At 39.1% G+C, this 16920-nt stretch overlaps 1 protein-coding gene across 5 annotated transcripts in view; it reads right to left on the bottom strand.

Moving 5' to 3' along the window:
* Nucleotides 1-16920, bottom strand: part of IKZF2 (IKAROS family zinc finger 2) — a 125664-nt gene that overhangs the window by 101681 nt on the left and 7063 nt on the right. For 3 of the 5 annotated variants that reach the window (XM_075317533.1, XM_075317535.1, XM_075317534.1), the window contains exons 1-3: nucleotides 14094-14256; nucleotides 13962-14010; nucleotides 8338-8442 (exon numbers count right to left, since the gene is read on the bottom strand). In XM_075317533.1, the coding sequence (XP_075173648.1) occupies nucleotides 8338-8442; nucleotides 13962-14010; nucleotides 14094-14231 (292 nt within the window). In that variant the 5' untranslated portion in view covers nucleotides 14232-14256. Of the gene's footprint in view, nucleotides 1-8337; nucleotides 8443-13961; nucleotides 14011-14093; nucleotides 14257-14874; nucleotides 14930-16920 lie in introns of those variants that run through there. The other 2 variants (XM_075317537.1, XM_075317536.1) reach the window with 2 other exon arrangements.

Genomic DNA, 16920 nt, shown 5'->3' with positions numbered 1-16920 from the left:
AAAGTGACCAAAGTATACCACAGAAGTGTCAGGAGCAGTAGAGACTTTGTAAAGTTTGTTACTTTTACCATTATAAACTACACTGAACAGAAATATAAAATGCAACACTTGTTTGTGCTCCGATTTTTCATGCGTTGAGCTCAAAGATCTAAGACTTTTTCTTTTCTACACAAAAGGCCTTTTTCTCTTATATTGTTCACAAATTCGTGTTAATCTGTGTTAGTGAGCACTTTACCAAGAATCAATCTACCTCACTGCATGACTATTGCACAGGTGTGCATTAAGGGGGCTTTAAACGCTACGATATCGTTAATGTTTTGTCGTCGGGGTCAAGTTGTTAGTGACGCACATCCGGCGTCATTAACGATATCGCAGTGTGTGACACTGACCAGCGACCTTAAGTGACCTCAAAAATGGTGAAAATCGTTCACCATGGAGGTCGTCCCAAACTCAAAAAAAAAAAAAAAAAAAAAAAAAATCTATAAAGGGTTGTTTATCCAGGTGGTTCATTGCTCATGCGGCAGCACACATCGCTATGTGTGACACCGCAGGAGCGAGGAACGTCTCCTTACCTGCCGCTGGCCACAATGAGGAAGGAAGAAGGTGGGCGGGATGTTACGTCCTGCTCATCTCCGCCCCTCCGCTTTGATTGGCCGGCCGCTTAGTGACGTTGCGGTGACGTCGCTGTGATGCCGAATGTCCCTCCCCCTTGAAGGAGGGATTGTTCGGCAGTCACAGCGACGACCAGGTAAGTATGTGTGACACTGCCGTAGCGATAATGTTCGCTACGGCAGCGATCACAAACAATCGCATGCGCGACGGGGGCGGGTGCTTACACGCTCGCTATCGCTACAAATTACTAGCGATACCGCTACTGTGTAAAGCCCCCTTTAGGCTGGCCACAATGAAAGGCTACCCTAAAAAATGCAGTTTTAATCACACAGCACAATACCACAGATGTTAAAAATTTTGAGGGAACATGCAATTGGCATTCTGACTGCAGGAATGTCCACCAGAGCTGTTGTCCATTAATTTAATGTTCAATTTGTCTAGCACGAGAGTTTCAGAGGATTTGGCAGTAAATCCAACCGGTCTCTCAACCGCAGACCACGTGTATCCACACCAGCCCAGGACCTCCACATCCAGCATCTTTAGCTCCCAGATCATTTGAGACCGGCCACTCAGACAGCTACTGCAACAAACAGTTTGCATAACCAAAGAATATGTTAACAAACTGTCAAAAATTGTCTCAGGGAAGCTCATCTGCTGCACGCCATCTTCATCAGGGTCTCCACCTCACTTCGTTGTCATAACTGACTTGAGTGGGTAAATGCTCACATTCAATGGCGTCTGGCACATTGGCATTGTATTCTCTCCACAGATGAATCACAATTTTTACTGTACAGGGCAGAGGGCAGACTGCGTGTATGGCGTAGTGTAAGTGAGCAGTTTTTCCGATGTCAACGTTGTGACTAGAGTGGCCCATTATGGTGGTGGGGTAATGGTATGGGTAGGTGTAGGTTATGGACATCAAACACAAGTGCATTTTATTAATGCCATGTGGATTGCACAAAGATACGATAACGAGATCCTGAGGTCCATTGTTGTGCCGTTCATTCACAACCATCACCTCATGATAATGCACGGCCCCATGTTGCAAACATCTGTACACAATTCCTGAAGGCATCACAGTTCTTGCATGGTCAGCATCCTCACCGGACAGGTCACCCATTGAGTATGTTTGGAATGCTCTGGATCAGTGTATTCAGTGTGTTCCTGCCAAAATCAGGCGATTTTGCACAGCCATTGAAAAGGAATGGACCAATATTCCACACACCACAATCAACAACCTGATCAACTATGTGAAGGAGATAGGTGACACTTCGTGAGGTAAATGGTAATCACACCAGATACTGACTGGTTTTCTGCCCCCACCGGACTCCCGCAATAATGCAAAACTGCACATTTTAGAGTGGCCTTTTAGGCCGGTTTCACACATCCGGCTTTTTGCCGGATGCGGCGCTCTCCCGTACAGTTAATACAGTACAGTGACAGCGCAACAAGCGCCGGTCACATGCTGTCATGTGACCGGCGCATGTGACCCGGAAGTTACAGCGCTGTCACTGTACTGTATTAACTGTACGGGAGAGCGCCGCATCCGGCAAAACGGCAAAAAGCCGGATGTGTGAAACCGGCCTTATTGTGGCCAGCCTAAGGCGAACCCGTGGAATAATCCTGCTGTCTAATCAGCATCTTGATATGACGCACCTGTGAGATGGGTGGATAATCTCAGCACAGGAGAAATGTCACTAAACACAGATTTAGACAAACTTTTGAAAAATAAAAAAAAATATCCTTTTCAGTACATAAGTCTAAGATCTTTGAGTTCAGCTCATGAAAAATGGGAGTAAAACCAAAAATGGGTTGTGTATATTTTGTTCAGTGTATTGTAATCATAGGGTTAGAAAACATTTTTAATGTTTCTATAGGAATTAAAAGAAAAAGAAAAAAAAAAGAAAAAAAAAAAAGTTATGCCCTTTGCATGTGAATCACATCAGTATGTGTATTCCTTTAGATTGCGAGTGTCTCGTGACAGTGCTAATACAGCCGTTCCACCAGATAAGTCTGTGTGTAACCCTAGGCTTAAGCTGATGAAAATAGTCACTAATTTTATGAACGTTCATTAGTTTACGGTAATCCCCTAGAAAAGTGAATGATGTAGGATCTCTTCCAACAAGGAAAAGTTTACAACATGGCTTGTAAATTGCAATCCCTCAATAAAACGCTCATTAGGATAAGGCATGAATATTTCGAAAGCTCCCGGCACACCGGCAACATTGAGCAGCACCTGTGAAGGAATCACCTGCTTGTGTTATCGAATGCTGGGATCCCAGGAGAAACTAACACCACTGTTCCAGGAGATGAGGTGTTCAGTTCTCCAGAGACCGGCGGGTAATTGGTCATGTTTGCTAAAGCACAAGCTCTGCCGGCTGTATTCAAATGACACTTCTGCGGAACGGCCTTCCAAGACAGCCAAAGACCTTGAGACATTGGCCACAAAAGGAAGGAAAACTGCCCTTGCCGAAGCAAATGACAGCACACAATCTCATTCAACTGTTAAGACTGACCACACTTAGACGTTTACTCCTCATTGTGGTGGGTTTTATCGGACAGCCAGGGAACATTCGTCTTACAGTAGAAGCTCTGGAGGCCTCATTAGAATTTCAGAAAATTGAAAGTGTAAAACTTAATGCTTCCAGCAAAGAAGAGCTATCAATAGAACGGTTTTGCCGCAGTAAAAATAATTATGCAGTACACTTTCAATTTAAGTATTTAAGGCACATGGAAATAATAATTACTTGACCAAAACCTAATGGAGCGATGAATATTTAAATTATATTTAAGACCAAATCTGAATTCATTATTATTTAATGTAATGCTGGAACATATGCTCAAGTCACTGGGAGAAAAGGAGGCAAAAAACAAAAAAAAAAAAAAAAAAAAAAAAAAAAAAAATATGAATCACTACACTTAACATAAAAGCTACTGACTACATCCAAGACAGTCACCACTAGAGCGAATCGAATACCTAACTATTTATACTCGCTATACTCAAAACAAGTACTGTCTAATACTAGGGTATTCATTCCTAATAGTGTGTGCAATGCAAGTCAGTGGGGAAAAATTTGCAAAGTAATGAGTAACCCAAATGCCGTACTATTCGTGAGAGTAGCAAATCGTGCGGCATTCGGGTTACTCGTTACACTGTGAGTTTTCCCCATTGACTTGCATTGTACACACTATTCGGAATGAATACGCGAGTATTAGACAGTACTCGTTATGAATATAGCGAGTACACATAGTTAGGTTCTCGCTCAACTCTAGTCAACACGCGAAAGAAAAATCACAGTGCCCAGTACACCGTACACTAATCCACAGACACCGATATCTACACCGCGTGCAGAATTATTAGGCAAGTTGTATTTTAGAGTATTTTTTTTTTTTTTTATTATTGATCAACAACTATGTTCTCAATCAACCAAAAAGACTCAAATATCAAAGCTTAATATTTTTCGAAGTTGGAGTGGGATTTTTTTTTTAGATTTGGAGGATCTTAGGAGGATATCTGTTTGTGCAGGTAACTATTACTGTGCAGAATTATTAGGCAACTTAATAAAAACCAAATATATTCCCATCTCACTTGTTTATTTTCACCAGGTAAACCAATATAACTGCACAAAACTTAGAAATAAACATTTCTGACAGCATAAAACAAAACTTAAAAAAAAAAAAGAAAAAATTAGTGACCAATATAACCACCTTTTTAATGATGACACTCAGCAACCGACCATCCATAGATTCTGTCAGTTGTTTGATCTGTTTACGATCAACATTGTGTGCAGCAGCCACCACAGCCTCCCAGACACTGTTCCGAGAGGTGTACTGCTTTCTCACCTTGTAGATCTTACATTTTATGAGAGACCACATGTTCTCTATGGGGTTCAGATCAGGTGAACAAGGGGGCCATGTCATTATTTTTTCATCTTTTAGACTTTTACTGGCCAGCCACGCTGTTGAGTAGTTGGATGCATGTGATGGAGCATTGTCCTGCATGAAAATCATGTTTTTCTTGAACGATACCGACTTCTTCCTGTACCACCGCTTGAAGAAGTTGTCTTCCAGAAACTGGCAGTAGGTCTGGGAGTTGAGCTTCACTTCATCCTCAACCCGAAAAGGTCCCACAAGTTCATCTTTGAGGATACCACCCCATACCAGTACCCTACCTCCACCTTGCTGGCGTCGGAGAGGAGCTCTCTGCCATTTACTGATCTAGCCTCTGGCCAATCCATCTGGCCCATCAAGAGTCACTCATTTCATCAGTCCATAAAATCTTTGAAAAATCAGTCTTAAGATATTTCTTGGCCCATTCTTGACGTTTTATCTTTCTTGTACAAAGCTTGTCGTTTTTCAGCCTTCCTTACCACGGCCATGTCCCTGAGTATGGCACACCTTGTGCTTTTTGATACCCCAGTAACGTTGCAGCTCTGAAATATGGCCAAACTGGTGGCAAATGGCATCTTGGCAGCTTCACGCTTGATTTTCCTCAATTCATGGGCACTTATTATGCGCCTTTTTTGACCAAAACGCTTCTTGCGACCCTGTTGGCTATTTGCCATGAAACGCTTGATTGTTTGGTGATCACGCTTCAAAAAGTTTGGCACTTTTAAGACTGCTGCATCCCTCTGCAAGACATCTCACAATTTTGGACTTATCAGAGCCCGTCAAATCTCTCTTCTGACCCATTTTGCCAAAGGAAATGAAGTTGCCTAATAATTAAGCACACCTTATATAGGGTGTTGATGTCATTACACCGCACCCCTCCTCATTACAGAGATGCACATCACGTAGTTGGCTCTCAAGCCTCTACAGCTTGGAGTAGGACAGCATGTATAAAAAGCATCATGTGACCAAAATACTCATTTGCCTAATAATTCTGCTCACAGTGGATACCTTTACATGTATCACATGTTCAGCAATATTTATAGACCTAAATAAAAAGCAACTCCAATATTGAGGCATCTGCAGTACATGTGCATGGGTGACATGGCAATAAAATGGATATTCAGGGCCAAAATCAGGGAGGGCATACAGCTACCCTGTAAATTATAGATAGGTGACCAGAAAAGGTCTTATTCAGACTACTTAATTTTTGGGGTTTTTTTTTTTTTTTTAAGCAAAATAAATATTTTCCATCAGTCTGTGGGATCCAATTTTTACCCATTTTCTGTCAATGAATCCATTTTGTTATTACGGTTGTGGCATCAGGTTTTTTTTTTATGCAATAAAAAAAAAAAAAATTCGAAAGCTTTTCCAACACAAACAAGTACCATCTGTTTTTATTTTTTTTATGGACCCAATAACTTGCATTGGTAGCATGTGATCCATAACTACGATCAAGGACAGACTTTTTTTTTTTACAAAATTTATTTTGACACTCACTCGGCCCACCAAAAACACATGGACATATGAACATCCCATCAGGATATAATGGGCATTCTTAAAGAAAAAAAGAAAAAAAAAAAAAATCACAGAACACAAGTGAGATAGATATAGATATAGATATATAGATGCACATATACACACACACATACATACATACACACACACACACACACACACACACACACACACACACACACACACACACACACACACACACAGTGGAATCTTGGATTACGAGCATAATTGGTTTTCCCACAGGAAATAATTGAAATGCAGACAATTCGTTACACAACCCAAAAATATTTACAGTATTTATACAAACTTATTACATTAATTCAATATAATGTACTGTATTCATATAAAATTACAGTACACTAATACAAAATACTGTACAGTAAAATAATATAAGACAAATTAAACTGTACGCTAGCTTACAATAGAGTTTGTGTGCGGGAGGTGCAGTACAAGCAATGTGCTGCACTGGTTATCAATAAGTACAGTACTGTATCCACAAATGCAAATTGATAGATATGCTATATAGTATATACACTATACAATGCTATACTGTATACAGGACATATGTCTAGAAAGTTACCTCCAGAGCAAGTCAGAGCGCAGTGAAAGGACAGAACCGGAAGTGTACACGGTGAGTATTTGCTCCTATTGCAAAGCATTGCTCTTAAACCAAGTTACAAATATTTAGAAAGCTTTGCTTGTCTTGCAAAACGCTCTCAAACCAAGTTAGTCTTAATCCAAGGTTCCACTGTATCTCAGTACTCATAGGAAAATGTGAAGGCAAAGAGCAAGTTTACCAGAATAAAACGTTGCACATTTAAAAAATTCTTGACTGTTGATTTCCAAAAATAAACTATTACAAGACTCCTTCAAAATTAACAGTCCTGATACAAGAGCAGAAGAACTATAAAAAGTGGCGTAGGTTTCGATTATTGACTTCCATGTCCAATACAGATGCTGCACAAGAGTAAGCAGCCAAGCAGAATTGCTTGCATAGCTATCTATGGGCACTGTATATGTTGTTGTACACATCTAAAATGGGATTTGAACAAATCTATGCACAAGCTCCAGAAGAAATAAATAAATAAATAAATAGATTGATTGATGGCACATATGCAACAAAACGGCTTTATTTGGCTGGTGAAAATGATCCTAAGTTTCAACAGAAGCATCTATAAAAATTGTTCAAGTTTTTTTTTCCTTCTAATGTCATATTTAAAACCCTTCAGTAGTAAATTTAAAAAGGGCACCCGTATATTGCAATGTTTCAGAGAAAACAGCCTGTACAATGAGCCAAAAGGAGAGGAGTCTGCTGGGCGGCTCCCTACTCATTACAAGCAACTAGGGAAACACCTGTCAATCAAGGAAATACTTTCTCCCTATGCCTGATTTTTTATTTTTTTTTTGGGGGGGGGGGGTTAAAGCAATATCTTATGTTAAGTACTGCAGCGTTTTAGAATAAAAAACACACCGCAGTTTTCCATAACACGAAAAAAAAAAAAAAGTTAAACCTGAAAATAGCTCTCCTATAGGGTAGGTTCACAAGAGCGTAATTTGAGCTGGCCGCAAATAAATGGATGACCATGGAACACGGTTATTTAACGGGGTAGTGCAGATGAGGGATATTTTTCCCCACTCGTTTATCTGAATTTTTAAAAACCCACCTTACGTCTACTAGTTTCTTCCATGTGTCGGCTAATATTCACTACTCACCCATTCAAATCTATAGGTGTACAAAAAATAATATAATATAATATATAAAATATAAAAAATATAATATAATATATATATATATATATATATATATATATATATATATATATATATATATATATATATATATATATATATATTCTCCAAAACAAAGCCAAAGTAGATCATATTTTTACAAATTCATTGCAATCCTAATAAAACTGTACATAATAAGCTCCAAAAAGTTTTTTATTTATATTATAAAATATCTATATATATATAAAAATATATTTATAATATATCTATCTATCTATCTCATATATATATAATATATATATTATATATATAAACAGACACGCGGTCTTAGACGACATTTCATATAATTGCTTGCTAAATTAGTTTGAACAATAATTATCTAACACTAATTACTTAAACATAGATATTAAACAGGAAGATGACAATCATTTTTTTGTACGATCGGAGACATTTGCCCAATAAAAAAAAAAAAAAAAAAAAAAAAAAAAAAAAAAGGAGCAGAGAGGAAAGTGGTTTTCTTTTGCTGTGAATGAACAGATGTACAAATTGTTTGGTTGTGACTGCTATTAAAAAAAGATATGGTTGACTTACTGCTTGCCAAGTGGTTAGGGGAGGAATGTTGCCCATTGGGTGTGCAGGAGGTCAAATCTATAGCCATATTGGAGTGGTCCCTCTCGGGCACAAGCTCATTATCACCTGTTTGAAAAATAGAAGAAAAAAAAAAAAAAGAGAGAAAGAAAGGAGACCTGTTAGAAATCTGCCTGTGGGGAACTCGACTTTATATACTCTGGAGTTACTGGAACGTTTAACCCTAGAGACGTTGTTTTTGTCATGTGAAGCTGGGCCATATTGGTCCTCTGATGCAACACAACGACGGGTGATTTTACATGTAGTTCAATTATAACTACGCAGATGTGAAAAATTGCTATTGATGATGCGATAGTGATAATGATAGATACGGTATATATCTATTATCGATCAATTTTTAACATCTGCACTCCTGTAATAGAGATGGATTTCTGTGTGATAGAGATATAGATATCCATCTATCTGTATCTCGATCAGTATACAGAAAGAACCATATGAACATAATTAGTGTTCAATAGCATTACCATGAGTTGTTCAACATGCCCAGAACTAGCCATAGTCATGGAAGGAATGAAATAACTTTGGAATTAATATGAAATTACAAAGCAGTCTACACAGCCACTTCATTATTCTTACACTATCTACCATTTCTTTGCACCATCAACCAATTCTTTGCACCATCAACCAATTCTTTGCAGTTTTAGTAAAGTTAGACTCTCAAAAGCTGCAATCCGAGCACAGACACCAGTGTCCATCCAACAAAACACTCCTGAGGAATCACATCTGCAACAGGATCCTTCTCTTCACAGAATGTTTTCTCCCAGAGTCTTAACATGTTCCTTCCTGTGGATGCAATTCCCAGCTAGAAGGGCATTCCATTGCTTAGGGATTTTATGACTTTCTTACAAGTGAAGAATTATTACCATCAAGAGCCTTTAAAGTATCCAAAAGTAAAAAAAATTAAAAAAAAAAAAAAAAAAAAAAAAAAAACACACAAATGTGTCATATTAATTCCTGGTTGATTCACCCATAATGAATTCCTACAATGTAAAAGATTCTTCACACAGATGCACAAAATACTGTAGACCATCAATCCCGTAGCGCAAAAGACAAATTTTAGAGACTGTCGTAAATAACAAAATTTTTGATTTTTGTTCTGTTACTGTCAATAAAATTTAAGGGCCAGAAACGCCTCAATGTCATGGATTTGGTGACCTGTTTCCCGAGAGTCGAAATACTGCAAAAACTACAAAAAGTGCAATTGGCGAGTACGTAACCAAAAGATCCAGAGGTGAATGTATGGTCTGGTATAAAACCAAAAACAATAAAGCTGGTCTCAGGATTTTTGAGTACGGTGTTTTCTTTAGAAAAAAAAGCTGCAGTCAGATGATACATTAGAAAGTCTATAATGAAATATATAAAATCACACTGTTTATATTTGGCTTTTGGGGTATTTTTTTTAGTGTTTTGAAGAGTGGAGGGAGGCGGTTGAAGAAATAAGATAAGATTTTAAAAACTCCAAACAAAAATGTATCAAGAAGACAAAAAAATATATTAGTAAAAAAAAAAAAAAACAAACAAAAACACCCCACTATGAAAAATGCTTGTACATGTGTGTAGAAATGCTGAAAAAGCCCCGAAGGAGAAATCTGGTATAATCATGAGCGATGATCTATGTACATATCCCAAGTCTATAGACAAGCCTCTATCGGCAAAATGCCCCGTAAGCTGCATTCCCAAATATCAGTGCAAGTAAAGGAAAGTTAGAGAACGTTTACCGTGTGGGTATTTAAAGGCGTATTCGGATGAGAGATAGTTCTAATATATACTTAGGTTGTACCACTATATCTGATATGAGAAGTCCCACAAAAAGGACTTTACATAAGTAGTGATGAGCGAGCATTACCATGTTTGCGTCCTCAGTACGAGCAGTTGGATGCTCAGATGGGCGTGACTGGAGTACCCGAGTATAATGGAAGTCAATGGGGGACTTAAGCATTTTTCTGGGAAATCTTCCAGAAATATACTAGAGTACCCCATTGACTTCCATTATACTCGGGTACTCCAGTCACGCCCATCTGAGCATGGTAGTACTCGCTCTTGACTACTCATAAGTTGAAGGGGGTCTTGTGGCCCAAATTTGTTGTATCACCCTCGCAGACATGTCATAAATGTCTGGTGTCGGATCACTTGTTTATACACTATTCACATTAAGCTAAATAGGCCAAAAAGTAGGTTGTAAATGCCCCCATCAGAATAAGCAACGATTTACCAAGACAAGAAACATGGAGAATCAATCCTGAATCTGAAACAAATAAGGGATGGTGTTGCTTTCAGTTGCACTTACTAGTATATGTTGGATTTGTGGCCAATTTTTATTTAATTACCCTAGTATTATCATCCTTGTAGTGATGAAAATGAGCCAATTTCCAGATAGAAGGCCATTTCCTAGCTTGTGGTTGATGGACACCGGTATTAAGGAGCGGATCTCCATACAGCAGATGACTTAATGCCTCTGGAAATGATGTGGCTATGTAGGTTGCCATCGTGGTTTACTGAACTTGTGCAGAATAGAAATTATGATGCTGAACTCTAAGGAAAATGTGGATGTCACCAGTCAAAGGAAAACCTTAGGCTCAGTTTCCATTACATTACTCTATTTATTAAGATCACAATGGAGTAATTAAGGACATGTGCATGACATTTGTAATGTGGTTTTCTTAGCAAACTGTTAAAAAGTGCAAGAACCTCTAGCGGGTGGTAATGAAGAAGCCACTATGGTGTGACTAGTCACTAATTTAATCAGAAATGAAATTGCATACCATTGTTATCACCAGGAGACAGAACAGGGACGATGTGCAAGAACAATGCTGATCCCTTTTCAGTCCAAAAGCCCATTATAGTTCCACCGCCCTTGTAGGTGGAGGTGGCCCACTGAGCCCATGGGCCCCTGTGTGGCTGCTCAGATTGCTCCAATGGCATGTCCACCCATGATCATCACCGCTGAAAAGTTGGAAGCACTTAGTAGGTTTGATGGCCCTTACCATGTATGTCTTGGTATATTCCCAACACCAGTATCTGAGGATTTATTATACGCATGGACCTTATACTCATCTGTGACCCTCTAAATTACCACTTCCAGCCCAAAATAAAACAAAAGCTCTGGGATACATGACGTCTTTACAGATTGAGGTTAGTCAAGATGTCCTGGTGAATAATCTAACACAAGGACACTATCAGAGATTGCACAGATCATGGTGAACACAAAGAAAATAATGACTATCATGTCGAATGGATTTGCAAAAATATGTATGATTTTACGCTTACTAGCGCAGTCATGTTGTATATTACTGTGCAGAGAGCGTCAGAAAGGAGCCATTGTCATGTCCTCCATGGCCATTACATGACTAGGGATGATCGAATACCTCAAATATTCGGCTTCGCGAATATTCTCCGAATGGGTCGCCACTATTCGACTATTCGCGAATATTCGATGTGCAATGTAAGTATATAGGAAACCCGAACAACAACTATTCGGGCTTCCCATACTTACATTGCACATCGAATATTCGCATAGCGGCGACCTATACGGAAAATATTCGCGAAGCCGAATATTTGAGGTAGTCGATCATCCCCAATATATAGTATAGTATTTTTAACGAACCTTCTTCGAAATCCAAGATCAAAATACAGAAATACAAGGTACAGATAAAACATGGTGAGGAGGATGAAGACATCTAGGTGTTGGACTATTACCAGCAATGTCCTAACACTATAGAAAACCAATTAGTAGTCCACCAATCTGGACATCAGAGCTTTTGAAGAGCGCAGGCAAAATGCAAATCCAAGGTCATAACTTACATCGGACAGATGACACTATGCCAGATCAGTATCCAAGTACACACTACTCTATATAACCATATCATACATACATGACAATGTACAATACCACTGCTCAATACAGTCCTATCTGTAAGCAAAAGTGCATTACAGGATAGTGAAGGTTTGCAAATTGTGATAACATGTCACACGCATATGTGAGGATCTTCTAAAGGCCTTCTAAATAAGAGTAATCATTATAACTGTATATATGATGTGTCGCCTACAGCTCCCGCATTCTCCACTGACGTGAAGATATCAGCAATAAATATCTTACGTAGTAGCTTACTATGAATAGGTTCTGGGCAACATAGCGAAAAACCCCTGAAAACTTGTTGTATGCTGTAATGGCCCACCCAGGAGATATCACTATATGTAAGATATATGAGGAGCAAGATGTCTACTAAACACAGCCAAAGCTCCAGAGAATCCCTATCACACAAGCAAACAGGAGCCTCTCGAGAGTTTACAGACTCAAGTTCAAGGGCCAGTAACAGGTGTATGCAGAGTATCCCAAATCTCCATGTAGGAAGTACCAAGACGTAGAGTTCAACAAAACTACTTATATCAAAGCTAAAACTCCTAGAGCACTAAGAAACATGGAGGTCACGGTGGCTGAAGACATATTCGGGATCCCAACATATGTCCCTTTAAAGGGAATCTGTCAACAGGTTTTTGCCACCTAATCTGAGAGCAGCATAATGTAGGGGCAGAGATCCTTATTCCAGCAATGTGTCACTTACTGGGCTGCTTAGTGTAATTTCAATAAAATCACAGTTTAATCAGCAGTAGATTATCATTAGATGATTACTTGGCGTGCTGCCAGCTAGTCCGGAGCCCTGTAGATCTGCAGCAGAGAAAACATTGTTTTTATAAAAATGACAGCAAACAGCTCAGTAAGTAACACATTGCTAGAATCAGGGTCTCTGCCCCTACATTATGCTGCTTTCAGAGGGGGGAGCAAAAACCTGGTGACAGATTCCCTTGAATACATCCCTCTAAGGCTGCTTTCACACATCAGTTTTTTGGCTTCAGGCACGAGCCAACGAAAAAAAACTGATGCGGCGGATCAGGCGAAAAAAAACGGATCAGTTGCATCAGTTCCTTCAGTTTTTTTTTTTTTGACGGATCCGTTGTGATACTGAGCATGCTCCGTTCAAAAAAAACTGATCCAGCGGTCATATGCGTTTTTTGCCGCATTACGCCGGATCCGGCGTCCATAGGCTTCCATTATAAAACACGCTGTACAGTGACAGATCCTGTGCAATACGTTTTTTCGCCGGAGACAAAAAACGTTCCTCAGCGTTCCATTCGGCCGCCGGACAAGCAAATTGGCGAAAGCCAAATGGAACGCAAGGCCATCCGGCACAATCCAGTGCTAATAGAAGTCTATGGGGAGAAAAAAAAAAACGGATCCGGCGGCAACAGACGCTGGATCCGTTTTTTCAGGGTTTTTGCCTGATGGCAAAAAACTGATGTGTGAAAGCAGCCTAAACTAGCGTTTCCCTAAACTTCAGTCCTCACGACCTCTCAATGCATCAAGTTCTCCTTAATATTACACTGGTGATAAAATTATCAGGTTCTCAGATGTACAGGAATAGGGAATTTTGAAGGGGGGGGGGGGGGGTGTCGTGAGGACTGGAGTTTGGAGAAACACTGGTCTAAACTATGCAAAAGCATCATAAATGGAAGAAAAAAGTATAAACTTAAGTCCGACAGGCAAAACCATAACAGAGATGGTCACTTACTAGTTACGTATCCATCGGGTCTCTCCGTTTCCATAGTCAAAGAGCAGTGCTGAAATATAAAACAAGAACAATCTTAAAACAATGGATATTTCTACAAGATAATAAAGGTGTCATATGTAACAAGCTATTTACATGGGTCTGCTGGACGGTATATAGCCCTGGGCCACCAGGGGACATCCAGTACTTCATCTTTTTGTAATGTATGACTCCGGATCGTCCCATCTGACCCTCTTTTCTGAAAGCCCTGCCGGTGTCCTCCGTGAAGTGCATAGCTACAATGCAGATCGGCAGGGACTAAACCTTCAGATCGGACATTTAAATTTCAGAGTCATCTTCCAACATTAAGTCCCATCAAATCCGAATTAATATGAGAAGGACATAGTGCTATCACCAGAAGATGCTGGTCCCAAAAGTAGCAGAAAGCACAACATAAAGAGAAAGTGGGTGAGAGCCCCTATAAGAGCGCAGCATAAATGTACCTATGTCCTCCCCGTCAGCCGAGTGCTGTCACACGCTACTATCTTCCTGTGTTAGGAGACTTAACCCCTTTGTTGCCAACGGAAAAAAAAAAAGCAAGCTCTCCGCAGCGCGTGCCATAGGTTACCATGATATCAAAGGACGAATGACATCATGTAATTACACCGCTACAATTAATACACAGCGGAATTCACATTGATTTCAAGAAATCAGGACTTAAAAAAAAAAAAAAGTTCAGTTCCTTCATTTCAGCAAGTCGTTCTTGCCAAGTCCTTGTCACTTTACTGGAATTACGGAGTTGATTTCGCATGGACTCGGATATCAGGACGAGCCAAGAATAAGAGGGGGGAAAAAAAAATAAAGTAAAAAATATCAGTTTTTATTTCTGGGGTCTAGATCCCTATACGACCCACTTAAAGCAAGAAATTAATCTTACCTGTTATTGGTTACACAAAAGTGCATGGTATCATCTGTACATGATCTATCAGCCTCCACTGCAGCGTATGGACTAAATGGACATGGAAATGATGGGGGGGGGGGGGGGGGGGATTAAATAATATATGGGCAAAGCCGAAACCTGCTGGGTACAATCTATAGATCAGAGAGGCTGTGTGGTCAGTCTGTGATTGCTTCCTGCGCGGCTTCTGATCTCTTGGACATTACACGGACAACTCTTCAAGTCTCAAACCTCCAAAAACAAATGTAAGAGAACGGAAAGTATATATATATATATAGGAAATATTCCAGTCTCTTATATTTGTCTATCAGAGTTATACTGGAGAAGCCTTTGAGAACGTACAACTGCAGACGAAGGTGGATGCACCAGCAAATCCACATACTACAGGAATTGTTACTTAAGCAATTCTCGACTAATATCTTAAATATTACAGAATGGCAGATTACCACCAAGGCATAGATCCGACACCAAGGGCAATATAGACTTACTACAGGAATTGTTATATAAGCAATTGTTCCCTAATTTTCTTAAAGATTTGCCATTACAAAATTAAGCTTACCACTGCATATTAGAGTTAAGTAATTCTCACTTATTTTCTTAAAGATTCGCAACTACAGAATGGAAGAATGCCATCAAGGCATAGATAGTGCACTGCGAACAATATAGACTTACTACAGCAATTGTTACTTAACACTAGAAGTCCCAGAGAGGGGTCAGTTAACATTTCTACCATTGGAACCCTATGGAGCTCGAAATTCCTGGGACTTCTAGTGTGCAATTCCCCCTTTTTTGTAAGATTTGCACCTACAGAATGGCAGAATATAATCAAGGCATAAATCATATACCGTGGGCATCACAGACTTACTACAAGAATTGTTATGTGAGCAATTTCCCCTTATTGTATTAAAGATTTGCCATTACCAAATGAAAAAAAGACCACCACCACATATTACAGAAATTCTCACCTATTTTCTTAAATATTTTCAAAATTACAGAACGGCAGATCATTGAGGCATAAACTTTACACCGCCAACCATAGACTTACTACAGGAATTGTTACTTAAGCAATTCCCCCGCTATTGTCTTAAAGTTTTGCAACTACAGAATGGCAGATTACAATCAAGGCATAGATCATACACTGCAAGCAATACAGACTTACTACTGGAATTGTTATGTGAGCAATTCTCCCTTATTGTCTTAAAGATTGGTCATTACAAAATGAAAGACTACCACCACATATTACAGGAGCTGGTACTTAAGAAATTCTCATCTATTTTCTTAAAGATTCTCAACTATAGAATGGCAGATTATCACTGAGGCATAAACTATACACCGCCAACAATATAGACTCACTACAGGAATTGTTACTTAAGCAATTCTCCACTATTTTCTTGAAGATTTGCAACTACAAAATGGCAGAATATAGTCAAGGCATAGATTATACACTGCAAGCAATACAGACTTACTACAGGAATTGTTATGTGAGCCATTCTCCCTTATTTTCTTAAAGCTTTGCCATTACAACATTAGGACAACCACCACATACTACAGGAATTGTTACATAAGCAATTCTCCCCTATTTTCTTAAATTCTTGCTATTTCAAACTGAAAAAGCTACCACCACATATTACAGAAATTGTTACTTAAGCAATTCTCCACTATTTTTTTTTTTTTTTAAAGATTTGCAACTACAGAATGGCAGAATACAGTCAAGGCACTGAGCGATACAGACTTACTACAGGAATTATTAAGTGAGCAGTGCTCCTTTATTTTCTTAAAGCTTTGACATTACAAAATTAAGACTGCCACCACATACTACAGGAGTTGTTACTTAAGTAATTCTCTCCCTATTTTCTTAAAAAATGTACCCCTACAGAATGGAAGATTACCACAAAGTGAGAATTCCCATCATAGAAAAAAAAAAAAAAAAAGAAGAAGAAGAAGATTGAGCTGTCAATCCATTTCTACAACAATATATATCAAATCGCAGGAATTCTCAGTCTGCATGTCAACTAACAAAAAGTG

The sequence above is a fragment of the Anomaloglossus baeobatrachus genome, chromosome 7 (genome assembly GCF_048569485.1).
Source record: "Anomaloglossus baeobatrachus isolate aAnoBae1 chromosome 7, aAnoBae1.hap1, whole genome shotgun sequence".
Classification (NCBI taxonomy): Eukaryota; Metazoa; Chordata; class Amphibia; order Anura; family Aromobatidae; genus Anomaloglossus; species Anomaloglossus baeobatrachus.
This window is presented reverse-complemented; position numbering and strand designations above follow the sequence as displayed.